At 38.9% G+C, this 21,376-nt stretch overlaps 1 protein-coding gene across 3 annotated transcripts; it reads left to right on the top strand.

The window, feature by feature from the left end:
• The first annotated feature begins 492 nt into the window (after positions 1-492).
• lrguk (leucine-rich repeats and guanylate kinase domain containing) lies at positions 493-21,126 on the top strand. 3 transcript variants are annotated; one of them, XM_012850539.3, is made up of 21 exons: positions 493-502; positions 616-749; positions 3,126-3,224; positions 3,874-3,955; positions 4,116-4,216; positions 4,498-4,579; positions 5,394-5,518; positions 6,546-6,689; positions 8,159-8,239; positions 8,448-8,534; positions 8,621-8,727; positions 9,104-9,223; positions 10,823-10,919; positions 13,877-13,990; positions 14,127-14,328; positions 14,760-14,873; positions 17,031-17,161; positions 17,308-17,402; positions 17,769-17,837; positions 20,444-20,553; positions 20,883-21,126. In XM_012850539.3, the coding sequence occupies exons 2-21, from the start codon at positions 642-644 to the stop codon at positions 21,038-21,040; spliced, it is 2,226 nt and encodes a 741-aa protein (XP_012705993.2). In that variant the 5' UTR covers positions 493-502; positions 616-641; the 3' UTR covers positions 21,041-21,126. The 3 variants fall into 3 exon arrangements, with proteins under 3 accessions (XP_012705993.2, XP_012706001.2, XP_012705984.2); XM_012850547.3 differs by having other exon boundaries at positions 17,028-17,161; positions 17,308-17,396; XM_012850530.3 differs by having other exon boundaries at positions 17,028-17,161.
• The last annotated feature ends 250 nt before the right edge of the window (positions 21,127-21,376 follow it).

Genomic DNA, 21,376 nt, shown 5'->3' with positions numbered 1-21,376 from the left:
AGATATAGTCCATAATTTCCCTGCCTTTAGCTTGCTGTCTCCACATGACGTGTGATAAACGTCACCTGAAATTGCTTAGTTGACTTCTAAAAGTAATTGGGTCCATTGAATCTTATAGGGGTTACTGATGGGGGACAGAATATAAATGATCATAACTTTATTTGGAAAAAATAAAAACCATGTCATTATTCGTCCATGTTAAAGTTATGCCCTACTTTGTTTTGGTGTAGGACAAAATAAACTTCAATAAAGAAAATGTTCTGGTGGTCACGTAATAAAACGTGAAAAGCTCAAATAGGTGTGAATAGTTTTGCAAAGGACAATTTTCTGCCCTGATATTATCTTTAGGATTTTGTTTTTTTTATATGGCAGTAATATTACCGCAGTTTTCCCTGCGTAAATGTTGCTGTCCCGCCGTAGCGAATGAGAACTACAGGGCCCAGAATGCAGTTCACCTGTTACCCGGTTGCCGTGGAAGCCCAGCTGACACGACTTGGGAAAGGTAAGTTGCTAGCTTGAGAGACAAATAATTAAATGTTTAAATTAATTCCAACTGTTTCCCGGAGAGTTGTTTCCCACTAACAGTTATTTTTTCTTCACACGTTTCGCTGTCAGGTCGACGGTTTATTCGTTTAACGATAATGGAGCAGGTTTCTGTGACGCCATCAGACATTACAGGCATTACAGAGTCATTGAACGCAACTGAGACGTTCAATTGCGGGGCGCTGCAGGCAAACAGCGAAGAGAAGGTAAACATCAATATGCTAACTGTTTTAATGGCTTGTGTAAATCTGTCCGGCAAATTAAGTGTTTTTATTTCATTTCCTGCACTCTATACGTTTTTTTGTTAAACAAAAAAAAAAAAAAAAAAATCTCTAAAAAAAATAGAATCCCCAAAAGACTCGCATGATAATAATGTCATCCGTATTAATTTTATGTATATTCACCTTGTTATGGAACTGGACTGAAAACTCTGATAACCTTGCGCTAACGTCATGAACAATTAAGCAGTCCAGCAAGGTCAAAAGGTTGATTATTTGCAAATTGTTTGTGGCGCATTAGCAACAGTCCTGGAGAGGAGCTTCCCTGTTTAAGAAACATTTAAACTGTGAAATACGTGAATATTTGCTCCTTGTGATCTGTGTTGACCTCATGTCTTGTTTTCTAGTAGCAGAAACTGTGTTAATATAATAGAAAGCTTAGAGTTCCGTGCATAATAGGCTCAGCAGGCTTCAGATCCAAAGTAATTTCCATTCAACCAAAAGGTTTGTTGTTTCAGATTGGAACAGAAACCGGCTTCTCCCAGACTATAAGACCACGGTTTACAGTGGGTATAATTTTGAAAAGATAAGAATAGCACCTTTACATACATTCTGTTGAAGAAAAAAAAATGTCAACCAAAATTGTTAATGCCCATCTCAATAATCCTATCCAAATCCATTTTATTTAAAAAGCACATTTTTAAAAACGTTGTTTATACAGAAGTGCTGCACAATACTGAAACAGATCAAACCAAGATACAAATAATAAAATATAACAATAACAAAAAAAGCAGAATGAAACATACCACAAAGGTTGTTTTAGGAGAAGCCTGTCTAATATTTAAATGGCGACTTGTTTCATAATTTTGGAGCCAGAACTGAAAAAGGCCTGATCTCTTCTGAGCTTCAGCCTAGTTTTTTATGGCTTCCCAGCTGATGGACAAACAGAAGGCTGAAGCATGTCAGAGAGGTCCTGAGGAGCAAGACCATCAACACATTTAAAAGCCAACCAAGAGAAGGATTTGAAAAACAGTTATCTTGCAAACTTTTGTTTGTGTGTACTGGTTAAAAGATGAGCCGAAGCATTCATAACGAGCTGAAGGTTTGAAAGAAAGACCTGATCCCAGCATAAAGTAAATTGCGGTAATCTCGTTGAGTCGTGATAAAAGCATGGATTATTCTCTCCACGTCATGTTTTGAAATGGCTGCTTTTAATTTGGCAACGAGGCGTAACTGAAACAAAGTTTTCCACAGAGCACAGCTGACCTGCTGGTTGATCTTGAAACCTTAATCCAGGGTTACACTTAGATTTGCAACCGGATGCTTAACATGTGGCTCCAGATCACCAAGGTTTGGAAGAGGGGTTTGTGAATTGCAGTGAGGACTGAATAAAATTGCCTCCATTTTCTTTTCAGTAAAGCTCAGAAAATTCCATGGCCATCTATGCTTTCAAATTGCCAAGGCTCTATAAGACGGTTGGATGAAGTATCGCTTTTATAGAGAGATATATCTGGCAGTGATTTGCATAACAGTGAAAAGAGATGCCATGATTTCTGCAAGTTTGACCTCAAGGGAGAAGATGGAAATGAAAAAAAAGGGAGGCCCGAGAACTGAACCTTGAGGAACTCTATAGGAAAGAGGTTCTGATGGTCTTAGCTTTCCTGTGTGAACACAGAAAGTTCTGTCCAACAAATAAAAGCCTAATGCTTCACCAATAATCCCCACACAATGTTGCTGACAGGATATAAGAAAATCGCAAAACTTCCAGAATCAGTTAATAAAAGAAAGTCATTTAAACCCTCAACAATCCTATTTCAATGTTCAGTAGATGTTTAAAACCGGACAAAAAAAATCTCCAAATATCCATTTCTGTTCAGAAAGTAATTTGTTTTTGGAAGAAACAGCAGCCTTGAGGTTGGTCTAAAATTTGAGTACGCCGATTGGCGAAGGCCGGGCATGCTTGAAAACATCGGGAACCACTCCTAAGGCAATGCTGCTGTCTATGACGGCAAGAACTGAAGGTCCAGTTGAAGGAAACACCTGGAGATACTTGTGTTACTGCCTCCAAACACTTCACATAACTGCTGATGAGCTTTTTGGACGTCTCCCCTGCTCCTTTTTAACCACTCCTCTTTCAATACGAGCTCCAAGCCTTTGAGGATGGAAGGCATCCTTGCTATGTCCCTAATAATACACGTAGGGGTTCCAGCTGTACCATTGCAAAAAAGGCTATAATTATTTCCATTTGGTCAAATATTTTGTGAAACAATTACTCTAAATCTAAATCTGCAAGGGTTCCAAACAATGTTGAGCCTAACTGGGTGAACTATTCCTCTAACTAAATGTCTGTTGGTGTCATGATAGGGTGACGTTTTAACTGAGGAAATGGTGTCTGGAGGGATATCCCATCTTGGATGTGATCTGACCGGGCAACACCACGTGCTATGCAGCCTATCCCTTCCTGTGAGATGTGTACATTAACATTATTTTTAAACCGACGCCGAGTGCCTTGCAAAAGTATTCATGCCTTTTTTTCCTTTCTTTTTTTTTCTTTTTACAATTTGTCATATTGCATTCTGATTTTTTTTTTTTTTATGCATTTCTCTAAAACTTTGTAGCTTTGTCTACATGTTTAGGGCCTTTATCCTAGAGGATGGTGAACCTTCACCTCGGTCTAAAGCTCTTTGCAGCTTCTGATTATCTCTAATGTGTTTCATAGTTAAAAAAAATGCTAATGTGTTTAGAGTGACAAACGTGAGAGACAACAACTCATGCTTTTCGTTTACCGTCTTCACAGTAGAGTTAGATTTATGTTGAGATTAAATTATACATAGATTAAACCGTGTTATATTTTTATTGAACCTCCCAATTATGCACTACTTTGTGTTGGTCTATATTGTAAAATCCAGAAAGGATACAATGAAATGTATGCTTGTAATGTAACGTTCAAGGAGTATTAATACTTTTGCAAAGCACTGTGCACTGACATTATTTTGGAATTGGTATTGGGGATTGCAAGTATGCTTTGTGTTTTTTTTAACCTGGATATTGATCATTTGATGCTTGATTAACCAATTGCCTTAATCCATAAGCGTATTCTCCTCCGCTCTAGAGTCTTAATCTCAGAGACATATCTGTGTTGTGCAACTATGTCCGTCTTCAGAAGTTAGAACTGCCACACAACAACATAAAAGGTAACGTTTGCCAATGTCTCATATCCTTCCACACCTGTTGTTGTGCAATACAGCAAATATGCATTTTATAATCCTGCAACCTTTCCTGCAGAATAATATATTGGCATATGATGACTAAATGATTTATTCTGATATGAATACATTTTGTCACGACTGCTAGACGTATCCTGCTTGAGCCACATGCCCCAACTTGTCATCTTGGACGTGTCTCACAATGAAATCTCCGACTTCTTTGAATTCCAGCCACTCCAATGCCTACAGGTACAGGACCTTGAGCTGACAGGATAAGACAACCTTTGATCGGTGGCTTGGGCCTCGTTTTCTAGCGCTATTCCCTTCTGACGGGCCTGGATTACCATAGCCCATCTGTAGCCTCTCTGAATTTGCTTACAAGGCATTAACTGCCCTTCAATGACAGTGAACTATTGCTAAAATCCTCTTCTAACGCTCTGCTATCTAATTCACATTTTTCTGAGAATGTTGTACCGGTCAAGTTTTAAATAATATTTGTTAAGATGAAGTGGCCTTATTCTGTTTTGCAGGTGGCCAATTTCTCCCATAACCACATACCAGACATCAAGGATCTCAAAGGCTTTTCGTGCCTACGCAAGCTGGATCTGGACTGTATCCTTGCAGTCATTCACCTTAATGAATGTGGATGGTAACTCATTGCCTCCTGCTGTTATAGTACATAGTTTACCACTATATATATATATATATATATATATATATATATATATATATATATATATATATATATATATATATATGTATATACACTGTATATAAACAATGAGTTACCATCCACGTTCACTTTAATAAATGTGGATGGTAACTCAGTCCCTCCTGCTGTTATAGTACATAGTTTACCACTATATATATATATATATATATATATATATATATATATATATATATATATATATATATATATATATGAAGGTTCAAACTCAATTTGATATACGTTATATTTATGTTCTCCATTATTCTGCAAAGAAGAGATGACCTACATTATTTCACAGTCAGGTAAAAAGAACAAATGCTTGATAGCAGTTGTTGGGTGGCACAACCAGTTTAAGGGGATTACGTTTTTATGTGTTGCCAAATAAGTTTGGATAATTTTTTTTCCAATCAATAAAATCAAAATTTGTTGTTGGTATTTACTCAAAGAACAATCTTTTAAATCCTTGTCTGATTGAAAAGTTCCGTTTGATTCACTGAAACTTTTAAGTATAACAAAAAAGATAAGAAAAAACTGGTTGGAGGGCAAATACATTTTCATAGCACTGTAGGATGACAAAAAAGTTACTCAGTTGTATTTACAGAATGGCAACCTTACTTGTCTATTATACTGTCATAAACCTATGTGTCAGAAATGTTTTCTTTCTACATACCGTGTTTACCTAGAATGGGTTTTTCTTAACAACCCTGTGCTCAGACAACTGCCTCTCTGAAATCGGTGGTCTTGAACAATGTTCAATGCTCAGCCACCTCAGCCTGGCTCACAACAAAATCACAAAAATCAGCCGCCTGGCCCGTCTGCCTATAACACATCTCTGCCTGGTAAGCGTTTATATACTGGTTATTTTTTTTGTATTTTGTGCTATTCTGAAACTGAAACACAACAAACAACTGGGGTTTTGGGGGAGTTTACATTTTATTGCCGAAATGTGTATTTCCACAGAATAATTTAAAATGAAACCTCTATTATCTTTCCCTATTGTTGGAAATGTTTCTGAGTGCATGCATTGTCCAACAAAACGTTGACGTGTATTACCCTTTGAAAAAGAAAGCCCAGTTTCACCTCTTTCTGTTCCACTTTGCGTTTCTTCATCTGCTCGCTTATGGTTGTTGCCACATTTTAACATTTAACAAAACATTGGCCTTGCGTTCAAAAAGTCACCATATGGCCTAACAGCAGGCCCTTTTCGCCCTGAGCTAGGTCTTTCTGTTTCTGCGTCTGTGTCTATTGGCCTGGCTTCATCTGCCCCTTGCTGTAGCTTCCTTGAGGGACCAGCTGCTGGTCTTTGACTGAACCTGGACCAAAATCAGCCTGCAAACATGCCCCTATCCATCCAGCATTCATGTAATCCCGTTGCTGACCCCTACTTCTCCCGTCCTAAAACAGCATGGGACTGTCAGCCAGTCTGCGTCCCAGCACATCAGAGGGCCGACCCAGAGCTTCCATGCACCAACACGGTCACCCTCCCCTGCTGACAGCAACACTGTGTCTGGCAGGATGGTTGGCAAGAGCAGGCCAAGGTGTGGCCAGACAGTTAGATAGCAACTTTTGTCAGTAGAATGGGGAGAGAAGCTGGCTGACAAGACTATTGTGCCCGGTTCTTGTTGTTTGGTTTGTCGGCGTGCTGTGCTAGCCCCTCGACAGCTGTTCAGTTGTCAGTCCTTGCCTGTCAGCCTTTAGCAGAGAGCCAGGCCTGCCACTCAGCTCAGTAATGAGAGTAACAAAGCTTAGATGCTATGTATAGCGTTCCTAGTATGTGCAATTGTTGAGAGTTTAAGTAAAAAAAAAGGGACTTGCTGCACATATATTAATATAATAAACGTGTCTCGTTTTTCATGTTTGTGTTAGAGGGGAAACCAGCTCAAGGGTGCTGAAGGGTTGGAGAACTTACAGAGCCTGCAGGTTCTTGATTTGTCTATGAATCACATCAGCACTCTTTCAGGCCTCCAGGACCTTCGCTTTCTCTGCTCCCTCAACCTGGAGAAAAACCAGGTACCTTTTAACAACGAGAAAGATCTCCGTCATCTGTGTAGATTTACGTATGTTATACCTGCCTTCTCAATGGGGCAGTTCTCAAATGACGTCACATTTCTCCCGAGACAGCCGGCTTCCCGGCTGGTCAGACAGGAAGGGTGCAAATTACATTGGCAGCAACGGCAATACTATTCATTTTGAAAGATGACGACGTCCCAGGAGCTTCATTTCAACCTGCTTCAGTGGAGAAACCCAGCATAGAACAGCTGAAACGTTGGCTGAAATGTAGAGGGCTCAAAATGAGCGGAAAGAAAGCAGTATTAGTAGAAAGTAGGAAGAAACCCGCATGAATGAGCGTAGAATTCCAGCTAATACTAACAAAAATACATGGATTATGCAGGCCTATATTTTGATTTAATATAAAGCTCATTGCAGAAAATAGACTTAAAAACAGTCATCCAGCTGTAATCAGACACTCAGATCCTGTCTCACCTTCAGACACACACACACACACACCTCCGCATACGCACACCAACAAGATCCCTGTGAAAGAAATAGCGACTTGATCCATGAAAAGATGCGGAAGACCAGCAAGAAAACCACCACACCGTGCTTCTAATTATCACAAATACATGTATTTAGCTGGTACTTATACACACGGGGACTTTTACTGCTTGTAAAATAGCCGCTCTCTTGCTGTGCAGCGCGTTAACCAGAAAAGGGGGTTCTGTCTGAAAAAACAAAGGCCAAAAAAGTGACTTTAGTGAAAAACAAGGCCAAAGTCGCTGATAACAATCGGACTAAATGCAACACTGAAGCTCACAGGAACCGCCCTAATGGATTGTATGAAGTTTTAAAGGCGCTGCGCAATAGCCAAATAAACATGGCCTACCTGCCCAGATGCTGCAGTCGCTGGTTTCAAGTCTGGACATTCAAATGTTGGCTCCTTACGACCGAGGAAACGTAGAGACCGTCTTTGGTCAGATTCCACAGTAAACTCCTCTCAGTTACAAGCTCGTATCCAACACTGACATTTCTCTGCAATCCTCCTGGGTTTTGGAAAATCAATGGGTAAAAAAAGGCTCCCTTCATATGATCGCGATCACTATATCGCTAGCCACTCCAGCAGTCACCAACGCAGCAGCTGTATTTTGCTGTTGCCATATTATTGTCTGTTGAGGCAATATTCAGGACAGATCTGTTCACTATTTGACTCAAGCAAGTAGACTATTCAAGCGTTACCGCTCTGCTTGTACAACCACAAGATGGCCACAACACATGCTTCTAAAATGAGTAATTTGACGTCATTTGAGGAATGCCCTATTGCGTTTAGGTATTTTCCAACTGTAAACCTTGGTAACTGTTGCAAAAACATGTAAAACGCATTTGAAAATGCATCAAAAGTAGTTATCATAGGCAACATTTATTTCATATAAGTTTTAATAACCAAAACAGGTAAGTAAATAAGAATGTTTGGTTTTCTTCAGATTTCCAAAGTTCCAGATTTAAACCCAGTTGTTGGGCTACCACTGCTGATGAACATCAACCTGCTGGGAAACCCTGTGCAGGTAACTATCAAAGTCTTGAAATGTGAGCATGTGAAATATTTTTAAATCGGCAGGTTTTGTAGTGACATCCATGTGTATTTATTTATTTTTATTGGTTTTTAAGTTCTAGTTGTATTACACTAAAGTTACAGAACAAATTATGCTTTATCCAATATCCAATAGATTTGTTTTAATCTTTTGTAAAATGCAAAATATTTGTGATTATTAGGAGCAGCCTGACTACAGACAGACAGTCATCTTCCTCCACCAACATTTGACAGTACTAGACCAAGAGCCAGTCAGCGTTAAAGAAAAGGTGAGGATCTACATAATTAAAGTTACTTTTTGTGGAAAGTGCTTATGTGGTATGTAATGTGCCAAATTACAAATCTTAAATCCCAGGTGTCTTCAGTGAACATATTTGACCCTCCCATGGATTTATTAGCCGCAATAGATCACATGACACACTTAGTTTATCAGATGGGACAGCCACAGGTCCTCTATCACAGGTCTGTACAAGTTTTCATGAAGTTCTTTGTTTGATTTTAACTTATTTGTAATTTATTAGTTTAAAAAAAAAAACATATGATGTTACTTAACTGATCTTGTTCTAAAATAACTTACACAGATAGTTGTGTTCAGATATTCAGCATCAATTTGGCTGCAGATGTCTAATGCCATCTACTCCCCTTTACTTAAAAGATCTTAAAAAAAAAAAAAATCATATATCAGCATTTCTCTTAATGGGAAAATCTATTTTCAGCTAATCCAAATGTGCATGTTATAGTATTTTACCAGTGTTTTCTGGAAGCGGAAACATGTTTAAAATCCTACAAATATGGAGGAAGTCGACGAAGACTTTGTTTTTTGTCTAATTTTATGCAGTACACCACCTACTGCAGACGTCCCCTACCCAATGCTGGTGCTGACGGGCCCTGAAGGATGTGGGAAGGAAGAGCTGGTTCACAGACTGTGTCAGGAGTTTGGTGAATACTTTGGTGTTGGGTCAGTCTAGTACACTTACGTGTACTGTTATTGGTGTGTGAAATAAAACCGCGCACATTGTAAATATACCTTGTGGACGGCTATCAGTCTTGGAGTTGGGTCTGTGAAACTGGAATAACTTGTTGTTTTGACTTAAAAAGGAGCATGTTGCCTTTAAGTCAAGCTTGATTCCTCAGAGTAATAATCAGAGAAGTTTCAGCAGCTGCGATCGAGGATACATGTTAGCTTGTGGGTCGGGTAGTTGTGGTCATTCTGCAGCTATCCTTCACGGGGAGGCATTCCTATCCTTTCCCAGTGGAAAAAATACCCCATCTAGTCCTCACCTTAACTCTTTCCAATGCATGCATGCATGCATGCACTAATCTATGTGGAAATGGCAAAATTATTTAGTAATAATATTTACCTAAAATAAACCCTTTAGTGAACTTGATAGTACGTATTTCTGCCCAGGAATCACAGGTCAGGATGTGTGTAGCAGCTGGTTTGTTCCTTAAATGGGCTGCTATTGAGCAATCAAGCGTGTTGTTCAACACGTGCAGCGCTGTGAAAAAGTATTTGACACCTTACAGTTTTATTCTTTTTTTTTTTTTTTTTTTTTTTACACCTTAATGTTTCAGATCATCAAACAGATTTTAATATTTGGCCTAGATAAACTGAGAATTTTTTAAACCACATGTTCCAAATGATTAATTTATTTGTTCTTTGAAAAAAGATATTTGAGCCAACTTGACCCAGTGGGACAAAATAAATGCTGCCTGTTTTAAATCATGAATTACCCACTTAACCACAGTCTTTGGTTCAATTTCACAAGCCACAGTAAGATTGGATAACTGATAGAATGGAGGAATCAAGAAATCCATTAGGTGCTGTTATCTTGTACCCTCGTTTTCCTCTGCTCTATTTCTGTCATTTTGTTTCCCTTTTGCCTCACCTTTGTCTCTTCCTTTCTTTCTTGTTTACCTTTCAGTTTCTGTGTCCATTGAATTTGAAATAATCTGAAAATAATATTCAATAAAAAAAAAATGTCTTTCTTTTTTTGCATACATATCAAGAGGAGCACTATAGCGAAAGCAGTAAGCCTCCACTTGTGAAAGTAAATCTTTTGGGCTCTTTTTGGCATTAAGACAGCAATTCTTAATGCTACACTGCCAGACAAGGACACATTAGGAGAAAAAAAGACATCCATTAAATAGAACCTGTCTGGCAATATGAAGCAGGGTTAAATATCTTCCCAACCATCCTGATCATACTGTTGCCATGACCTGGATAAATGAGAATTTGCACAGCGATGTAAAAAAAAAAAACTAGTTGCTAATTCTTCTCAATGCTTGATGGGGTTATGTGGTTTAGCGGTCAATTACTTATACACAAATGGCCAGATTGGCTATTTTTCCCTTTGGTATAAAATGGATTTTTCTCAGTTATTTTTCTCTGATAAAAAAAAAAGAAATTGTAATCTGAAGCAAATTAATGTGAGAGAAAAGCAAATGCAGAAGTAGGCTATAGGGGAGCAAATACCTTTTAACAGCATTATGTGTTATAATGCAAGTGGTTTACATTAGAATATTAACTAACTGTCTAACTGTGGATATTTCACAGAATTTGTCACACTACACGGAAAGCCAACGTAGGAGAGGAGAATGGGATTGATTATCATTTTGTCAGTGAAGAGGACTTTCAGAACTTGGTTCGCTTGGTGAGTTGGTCTTAAACATTCCCATAATTTTGTGCCAAATTAAAGATCAAAATCTTTGTTCATGAAAAAGCGTTACATTTCTTTGTGTCATAAATCAGTATTTATAAGTTATTTTATTGCCCAGATTTGATCTTAATATGCTCTCCAGATTATTGATGAACTGTGTGTTAAGTGAGCTCCATTCTCAGAGCTCTGTCAGCAAGTTTCACATTGATTTCACGGAGTAGTTGTAATGTTGTCGCGTTGTGGAGATAAGTAGGTCTTCTGGGGTAAACCAGTTCCTATTAACTTACTGACTTTTTTTCAACAACACTTTTACCATTAAGATGCTTTTCTGAGATTTCATTAGACATACCACATTCATTTAATTTTCTGTAAAGCAGTTTTCACAAGGAGGTATGAGATAAACTCACATGGCTTCTGACATGTGGTAATTGTATGCGATTGCTGGCCAAAATCTCTCTAAACGTGGGTACACACATAAGCATCTGAAGTTTATGGCTGGTTGAGGAAGCCAAATGTGTCCTTGGATCGTGGACACATTTGTTTCCCATCTACACTCTCTTGCCAGGTCTGGCTGGTGGAGGATAATTTATAGAGGACTGGGTGTCAGTGATTTACACAGGAATGGCTTTGAAGCAGGTATTGATGCCTTTCGTCTACTCCAGCACCGGACAACTCCACAATCTATCCCTCCCTCTGTTTGATCCTCCTTTCATTTTTATTCCTTCTCTCCTCTGTAGCTATCGTTTTGGTTCAGCGCTGCCATGTTTTACATTTCTCAATCGGCAGGGTTTAAAGTGTCAGCTGCTGCCTTTAGTTCTCAGAAAGGCTTTTCTATGGACAGTCTTAAAACACTTCTTAGGCTTGAGAAGGACAATGAGCAAAAAGAAAATAAAACCAAGTATGACCAGATGCACTTTCGACATAGTAAACATGTGGATGAAGTTGTTCTGGTCAGATGAGAACAAGATTTACCCACACGCAAAAAACGCACTGGATGATGGCAAATTACCACTGTGTTTTAATATGACTGCGTTGTGTTTTTTTGAACAGATTTGGACATATGGCTGTTTATTATCGATAACAATACTTAGAGGCTGTGGTGTCCCTGCATGTGGGACCAGAGGTGCCTTGACAACCTTTGTTTAAATGATGAACATCTGAAATGGCAGTGTGCATGCCCAACACACAAATATACAAATACTATGGCCCCAAGCTTGGATCATCCAATCAAAATACCTGAAATGCACACGTTATGTTTACGTTCTGCCGGATAGTGTGCGATTATCTAGGCAAGGCAAATTTATTGGTATAGTACATTTCAGTAAAAGAACAACGCAAAGTGCTTTACATGATTAAAACATTGGAAAACAAAAATATAATAAAAGCAAGTAAGAAATGTAGGAAAATTTAAACAAAATAAAAAACGGGGAAATGTAAACTAAAAGTGAATATTAATCTAGTGTTGATTGTCTTTGGTGGCTCATTGAAAGATCGATGTGAATCTCTTCTGTTAAATTAATTACCATTATTAGTGAGCCTTCATTTGTAATTTTATGTCTAAAAATCAAATTGCATTTAGCTTTTATAAAATGGATTTTCTAGTGTGTTGGTTTATGCTTATTTATCTGTTTAATTTAAAATTGATCAAAGCCAGGTTGTATGCATCACCAAAAAATTAGTTGCTGCTAGTTGAGTTTTTGTGCCCCACTTAACTTCTCATGCCAGAGACACCACTGTTTAGTGGTTCAAAAAAGGAACACTTAGTATTTTGTTGGAGATTTTCTCAGTTTAAACCTTAGACATTTAGTTGCCATTAGAGGGGACACTATGGTGGTATCAAAAGAACTGTCTGAGGGGCAGATTGTTAGATGTAATCATGGGACCTACAGCAGAATGCTGCTACTGTTGATGTGAAAATGGATGTCTCTGCAATCTGAAAGACACTGCAGCGTTTGACTTTCAGGGAAGATGGGCAAGGACGAAACAGTTGCTCTCTCCCAAGACAATATGCATGCCAGAATAAAGTTTGTCACGGAGAACAAAGACCAGATCAGGGGACATATTTAACATTTTAGTAGTAATCTAGTAGTATGTCAAATTTTAGAGTAAGATGTGACACAGTCCACCAAGGACTGACTGAGAATTCAGAAATAAAAAAGTTTGTCCAAATCAAAGCCCTGATCTTGATCTCATTGAGATGCTCTGGGGTGAAAAAGGGTGGAACATGCAAAACATTCTGGGATCCGTTCTTCAGACCGATGTCACAGACTGGTAGATCGCTACAGGAATCGTCCCACTAAAGTCATTTCAGCCACAGGCGGTAACAACAGCTATTAGTGGTTAAGGTGTTCTGACACTTTCATCCCACAGTTAGAAAGTCATTTTTATTTTTGATCTTCCCCTTTGATCAAATCACTGTCTTTTCCAGAACAAAAAAGAAATTGGCAATGAAATGTGACGATTTCTTTGAAAAAAGCTGACTTAATGGGGTGTCCTATTTTTTTTTTACAACTTCTATGTTCTCCTATTTTGATATCAAAATCAACAAAGTAATTGACATAAAGTCAAAGTGCAGTTGTTGATCTGACTGTTCTGACGGCTTGTGGTTTTAATAATAAGGCTCAACTGACCTTTGCGAGCACGCAGTTGTTTGATGGTCCTTGAAAGTGAGGAATTTGGCAGCCCTTCAAAAACAAGTCACCTTAAAGGTCAAATGGTTACCTGTGAGACATAACAAAGAGCTTTTTTGCCTTGACTAGCAGGTCAAAGGTTCATTTCCCAGGCGGGCAAATAGCTCCAGGTTGTTAAACCTGACATAACATGCTGAGAATGTGGGTATTTATGTCCGCCTATTAATTTCCCGGTATGATAAAACTTGAGCTATACCTGAAAATGACCGCGTACTTAAAATGGTCTTTTTTTTATTCTTCCGTCTCTTTTTTCAATGTAAGGGTAAGTTTGTCCAGACCACGCAGCATGGAGGCCATCTGTTCGGCCTCACCAGGGATGCTATAGAGGATGTAGCTGAAGAAGGACTGGTTTGTTGCGTACACATGGAGCTGGAGGTACTTGTGTAAAACTCGCATCAAGAGAAGATGTTTTTGTACGCATCCTGGGACTGCGTGGAAAATAAAAGTGCAACACAAAGTTGTAAGAAAAAGTGTATTTTTAAGGAAATTTGTATTTTGTTTTTTTTTGCAGGGTGTTTTTAGTCTGAAGAAGAGCTGTTTTGAGCCTCGGTACATCCTGCTCATGCCCACCCGGGTGGAGAAGTTCGTAAGCCACCTGAAACGCCTTAAACTCTATACCCCAGCTCAGATTGACCATGCAGTGCAACGTGTGGCCCTCTATTCAAACACCTGTGAGCAACGGCCGAGATTCTTCGATGACATTATTCCATGTGGTAAAAAAACAACAACTTTGTCATTGACGTTTTTTTTTTTCATTAAGACATCATGAAGGCTTTTTATTGCAATATACAGTGTTTGCTTTTTATTTTAAACTTGTGTACATTGTTCTACTTTTTAATGTGCTCCCTAAGCAGAGTGTTAGGTGGAGTGGTACACTGCAGTAAAATCCACATATAGCTGCAGGATCACTGTGTTTATCTTTCCTCTTGATAGCACTCAGACTGTTAGCTGTTTTCTTAATGAGACGAACAAACAGCGAGTGTGAAACATTCATCACTTTTATGCACTGCTAGCGAGCCCCTCATTACACCAAGGTCAACATCTCCATAGCTTTGATTTATTGCTCTTTGATGTTGGACGCACTGGCTCTGTTGAGGACCAGACTTCCTCGTGTGTGTGTTTATTTATGTCTGTACTTATTTAGATGACTGCGAAGAAGCTTACCAGACCTTGCAGCAAGTAGTGAAGGACTACCTGTTAGCTCAGGAGGAGGAAGGGAAGGCCAGCAGTGGATTGTCGTCGGACAGCAGCTTTACAGGTGCTTCTGTTTGTAGTTCTCCAGGTTGTAGTCAGTAGATTTAAAGACTTAGTAATGATCATTAGGCTTAAGGGTTGTAAGAATTTTTACTTTGATTTTTATTCTGTTTTAGACCAATCATCCTCAACGCCATCACCTCTGATCTGATATGTTAATCAACCATAGCTCGATGGCGAATGGCGCGTCTTTTATTCGTACCCAAACGTTGCCGTGTTGTCCCTTCATACTTACATGTTGATCCTGTAAACAAACTATTTTGCTTTCATGCACTCAACCATTTCATATCAGTGTATATATCTTGGCAGTTAGGTATTTGGATGAATTCTAATGAAATTGTTAAAATCTCATTTATGATTTAATTTAAGTCTACTGCATCAATCAAGACTTTTGATCACATCTTCTTTTCAGTGGAGTATCCGTTGGTTCTCATATATGACCGATTAGAAATGCTGATCAAGCGCAGATTGCTGTGAACAATCTCCTGCTGGTAGACAGTAGTTATTCGGACACATAATTTGTTTAAGGCTGGTCCACGCGGCAGGATTTTAAAATTGTCAGCTGATTTTTTTAAAGCCTGAGAGGCAGATGGCAACCACAACACACTACACAAATGGATTTCACTCAGGATCATTCGGATATTAGGCGGGAAATGTTGCGAAACGTCTCAAAGTCAAACGTGAGTTCAGAGTAAATAAACACGGACGAAGAAGAAGAACAATGCCGATAGTCTGTGGACTGTGACTAACAGAAAAAAACATTACAAACAGAAAAGGCGTTGGTTGAACGAGAGGAGACAAAGCGAATGGGGGGCTCTACGGTTGCTCCACTATGATATGGAGGTGAGCTGTTTTTTTTTTTTCTTGGGGTTTCCCTCACTACATTTTCTGATTGGCTACATGTCACATTCAACAGGCAGTGAGCTAATTTTGTCCTAGGGGAACACCACACATGCTAGGATATCAGGGCAAGACAATCCAATATGTTGAATATCCCCGATTTGAGGTAGGCGAGTGGACCAGATCACTTTTAACCCGCCACACACAAAGAATATCTCTTTAAGATCTCTTAAGAGAATGTCAGAAGGGGAAGGCAAAAATTGGGCAAAAAAATCCTGCTGTGTGAACCGGCCTTTACAGAAGACCAGGGTCAGAATATATAATATAATATAATAGAATAGAATAGAATAGAATAGAATAGAATAGACCTTCATTGTCCTTCAGTGGGGAAATTCACATGTCCCATGGCATGTGAATTTCTGCCATTCCCATGGCAAATGTGTTTCAGTTAAAAAAAATTGTTTTTGACTCCCCTTAATGCATTACAGTGTTGTCATATCTTTTTATCAAATCCATTTTTTTTGGCAGCTGAAAAATTGATTCTTCAGTGTTATGAATTAGAGAAGAAAATCTGCTTTTATTTCAGTGAAACTTAAGTCTGAACTGGTCCGAGAGTGAAGTTATAACTGACTTTATTGCTCGTTTTGTTTCTGCTGTACCTGCAAACTCTCACTCACTGCTGGCAACAGGTTCCCGTGCGGTAAGAACAGAAACTAGGTTTAGGTTGGGATAGTCAGGTTTAGATGAACAGCTCCACACAGAGACAGATTTATGAACAGACTCCTGGATCAAAAAAAAAAAAAACGAACAAAAACACAGCAGTCACCAAGCTCTTACTTTTAAAGAATAGAATAGAAACAGCCTTTTTTGTCCCACGGTGGGGAAAATTCAGGTTTACCTGTAGCAAAGTAAAAGGCAATTTGAGGCTAAATATCGCTACTCTGCATAAATAAGCTGGAATTTGTCCTAAAGCTTTCTCAGCTGGGAGCAGTTTGCTCCCAACAATAGTTATTTACGCCAAAACTGCTCTAAGTTTAGGAGTGTTTTGTAAAAAAAAAAAAAAAGTTAACACTGCTTATAAATCACGCCGACACATTCATGCACATAACTGAAGGCTACAGTAGAGGACTGCTTTAATGTGGAGTCGCCGTAATTCAGGATATGGGGATGCTTAGTGTTTGAATAGAAGGTGACCGTACTTATTTTCGCTGTTTAAGCACCTTGGATTATCATCACCATTACTGCTTGTTAAGTATTCGGGTGCAAAAGTGATCAAATGAATGTGAATGCTTCATAAATAAGTTGTGGGTCTACTCAGCAGAGAACCCACCCCCGCCTCCTCTGTCAGGATCACGATCGGAGACGCTCATGTCACGCCCTGGATCAGACTCCTCCTTTATGCCCCGCGTTCCAAATATCCAGGCAGAGCTCAGCTCTTCAAAATTACCCACTGTGAGTGCTGAGATGTCTATGAAAGCATACTATGGCAGTAAAACCTGTAAGTGGAATTAGAAGGTGCGTCTGAAATCAGATGCACAAAGAAGTAATCCTCAGCTGGCCTCTAACAAGATGTTTTCCTTTTTATCCTCTTTCTGCAGGAGCTCGCCTCCCTGATGAGGCGAGAGCAGCAGGCTAGGGAGGCTGTCGTTGGAAAGAGACCAGGGTTGTACAGCCAGCTCTCCAAAAGGTACAAGTAAGTGGCAGCCACTCCACTTCACTCCAGGGCCTAATTTAAAGTAGGTATTCTGTTGGGCCAATTTGGTGTAATCGCAACACTTGTCCTACAATAATTGCGTTTTAATGACTCGCTATGCGTTTGACATTGAGGGTGAAGTGCCAGGTGTCTGAATCATTTAAACACAACTGTTTGCTAATGTGATTGGGCCTTTTAGAGTTGTTCCTTTCCCCCCACCGATTCAGAAGTGCACGGTCACCAGCGGTAACCACACTTTACCGGAGAAATTCGCAAGAAAAACTGTTCAGCGTGCCAGTTTGGATGAAATTTTTAGCTCTACCTTTTTTTTTTTTTTTTGTGCCTCTTTTTGTTTGTTTGTCGCAGATCTGCACAAAAACCATCATCACTGCAACATCATCAGGATCCTGGGGCCCACTTTCAGGAGGATAGCAGGTAGGTAAACATAAAACGGCAAAAAACGGATTCAGAAATGTTTGCAGATTATCTTATCCAAGATATTACTTTCAAAAAAGTAACTTAAATCAGTGGTGTTCAAACGTTTTGTCACGTGGGCTAACAGAAGCTAGTCAAAAGTACTTTTTAATTTCTACAACATAGAATCACAGTGATCTTTTTAAACCTTCTCAACAATAAACTGTGCGCCATATTTTAATGCAAAAACTAAAGTAGTCAGACGTTTTGTAGGAAAGTCGCTGTGGATCCAGAACTTTAAAAGTTGTTTTGCATGTTTGCCTTATTAGAAGAAAACATTTTTGGCTTCATTGGGGGGAAAAAAGATTTAGTCTACTCAGCAGAAAAAAAATGGATTTTGATCACTCTGTATTTATCCAACTTTAAGACATTAATGAAAACATATTTGGATTCACCAAAGTCTGCTTTTGAGTAAAAGTCACTGGATAGATGTGGTCCTACTTACTGTGAAATTAAAGAGAATGCTAAAAGCGTTGTTATACCTGTCAATTTCCATTTCAACAATTAAAGATTTTAATTTGTCGTAATAATTTTGTCTTCATCTGCATCAACCATCTATTCTGGGTGGCCAAATTTGTATTATTATAGAATTTTGGTTTAAAAAAAAATCACTCAAGGGGCCACAAATAGCCCCCAGGTTGCATCTTGGACCCCCCCCCCCCCCCCCCAACTTAAACCAAGCAGCATAAATGCCTGAGAAAAAAACAAATGCAGTGAAAACAGTTCAACTCTGGACATATCCTCCAAACTCATAAACTCCGCTATATTCAGCTCATAGAGAGGTAAATGTTTTCAGCTGAGACTTTTTGCTTCTATTAGCATCCTTGAAGTGTTTTTCTCCCATTTTATTGATGTCGTTTCATTCCTAGGAGCTACGTGGGGACAAATGTCTTCACATTTTCTTTACATGCTCAGTAGGATGCTTTTACACGCGAGCGCGCTCTCTCATAAAGTCACAATTTATTGCTTCTGCAGGTCATAACACCTCTGTGGGCACACTTACACTCAATGTGGATTTCCTGTTTATGTTGTATTATTGGTAAAAAAAAAAAAAAAAAAAAAAAAAAAGCTGTTAGTTTAAAATGAAATATGAGACGTACAGAGGCCTTTTCACATTTTATTGTTTTACAACCACACATTTCAATGTGTTTTATTAGGATTTTATGTGACAGACCAATGCGACATGCGGCAGAATTGTGAAGTGGAAGAGAAAACGTCCTTCCATGCATTTCCTAGGCCAGCTTCTCCTGGCAGGGCTGTCAGGGGGGACTGGTGCCCACCTCCAGCTGTCAGTGAGCCAGAGGCAGGTCACGCCTGGATGCAGGTCGCCTGTCAGAAGGAAAATACATGGAAATTATTAAAGATTATTTACAAATTAACATGAGAAAAATCTTGCATACGATTCTCTGACTCAGCTAAAGGGGAGTTAGCATTTAGTGTCTGTCCTCCTCGGCTCTGCAACCGACAGACAACATTTCTGTTTACTGCAGCTCACCCATAAAGGTCAAAGATTGATTTCTAAGCATGTCTTCGCTTTTTATTTGCTTAAATTTGTCATTTAATATTTTAATGATGGTTATGCATCATGTTTCTATGAGGCGCTTCATGTTTTTAATGTGTATTTACAGCTTTTGATGCATTTCATGTTTTTTTTTCATCTTTCGTTGAAAGCATCTTGAATTACTCTGTGTATGATCAATGCTACGTACGTAAACTTGCTTTGTACACAAAAGCACACAGAATGTTTTGCATTTCTGCTTTCCTTTGCCTTAATCCTTTTCCACATGTTTGCTATCTCCTCTAAATGGCTTCTGGTAAGCTACAGACAAGCCCTTTTGGGCCTTCCTTTTAACAAGGGTTTTCTTTTTGGAGAGGTTTGAAGGTTGGGATGTTGTTGTATAACCTCACTGTGCTCTCAACCATTCCACAACTTTATATCGGACTTGTCTGGTTTTTGTCCCTTTGCCTGGATGATGCTGTTTAGTCCCTGATAGCCTCAAACAAATCTCTTAAGCTGACCTGCTCCCTTTTACATTTAGGTGTCACAGTAAAGGGGTGGAATACAGTGAATTGTATTCACTGTATTCAACTATTAGCTATTCTTTGCTATTAATTGTAAAGAAATGTTGAAGATTGTGTATCAGTTTATTGTCACAAAATTCCAAAAAAATACTTTGAACCTATTTTTTGTAACTTAAACTATTAAAAACAGTTCAAGAGATATGAATACTTTTGCAAAGCACTGTGTCCTGTATTGGATTATTCCCTCTGTCAGTATTTCAGTGAAGCATCCTTTTTAGCTGTTGGCACTACTCTGATAGGTCTTTATTCGTGTACCTTTCTCACATATTGTAACAGACATTAATGGATTGCAGAACAACAAACAGCTTGGTGTTGTAGAGTAAAAGCAACACCACTCCTGTTTTTGATCCCTCTTTGTACTCAGCATGGTCCCGTTTAACAACCATACAGTTGGTTTGCTCAGTAAATGTCTCATTGCTTATAATCACCGTCCTTGTTCCTGTAATCTGGCCTTTCACCTCTGCTTTTTCTCCTTTTACATGCAGCTCTGATGAGTCCCGTCTCAGCTCATTTCTGTCTGTTCCCAGCCCAGCCGGTGGCCTGGTTAAACCTCGAGATGGCTCCATACTGGTACAATCGTCAGGAATGCTCGAAGGTCAGGGTGGCGTTTTATGCTAGGACATTTGCATGTGTGTAAATAAAAAACGATATTTTAATTTCAGAAAATACAGGAAACCAGAGAGGGTAAATTGATAAATTAACGTAGAGATGATGCTGTTACTATTCTTGTAATTGTTGTGCTTTGAGTTTATGTTACCACTGCTTTTAGCCAAACGTGAACCATAACAATGTTTTTTTTCTCTAGATCTCTACCCAATAATAAAAAAGTATCTCATTTGGCCAGGCAGCAGTACAAGAATTTGAAACTCTACCTGCACAAACTGATCACCCTGCTGCTGCTGGCTCTTGTTTTTCTTTTTTCAGATAGAAATCTAGGGTTTAAGGCAGAGTCTGTCCTGCCTCCAATTCTGACTGGACATAAAACCCGGGACGTCTGCAGGTCACCTCAGTCACCGAGAGCTGAACCAACGTCGCCAGTCGAGAAGAACAAAAGAGCAAATGTGAAGGAAGCATTTTCATAATGGGTTCAGTTACTGGACTGTAAACAAAGCAGAACATGTTGGAAATATTCTCTTTTGTAAAAGTGAAACAGTTAAAAAAAAAAAAAGATATGCTGTTCTCATGATCGGTGAGAATAGGGCTTGGATTTCAGTTTCACGCCTTTGTTTTTGTTTTTTTACTCAGTGTCTTCTCTTGTCTCCTTGTTCATTTTCCTAGTTAACGGCACTTCAGGTTTTATTCTGTAAATAGTTTTATTTTTCTACTTTCCCATGTATTTCTGCCCAGTGATGCATATTTTTATGACGTCTCAAGACACAACTGCAGTTTGTTTAGACTATGAGAGAGCAAGGCATTCT

Source organism: Fundulus heteroclitus, unplaced genomic scaffold (genome assembly GCF_011125445.2).
Source record: "Fundulus heteroclitus isolate FHET01 unplaced genomic scaffold, MU-UCD_Fhet_4.1 scaffold_532, whole genome shotgun sequence".
In the NCBI taxonomy this organism is placed as follows: Eukaryota; Metazoa; Chordata; class Actinopteri; order Cyprinodontiformes; family Fundulidae; genus Fundulus; species Fundulus heteroclitus.
This window is presented reverse-complemented; position numbering and strand designations above follow the sequence as displayed.

Coding starts and splice junctions, on each gene's coding strand:
- lrguk (XM_012850530.3), top strand. CDS start 642: ATGGAGCAGGTTTCTGTGACGCCATCAGACATTACAGGCATTACAGAG. Junction 8,240..8,447: donor TGCTGGGAAACCCTGTGCAG/GTAACTATCAAA, acceptor TGTGATTATTAG/GAGCAGCCTGACTACAGACA. Junction 17,403..17,768: donor CAGCTCTCCAAAAGGTACAA/GTAAGTGGCAGC, acceptor TGTTTGTCGCAG/ATCTGCACAAAAACCATCAT.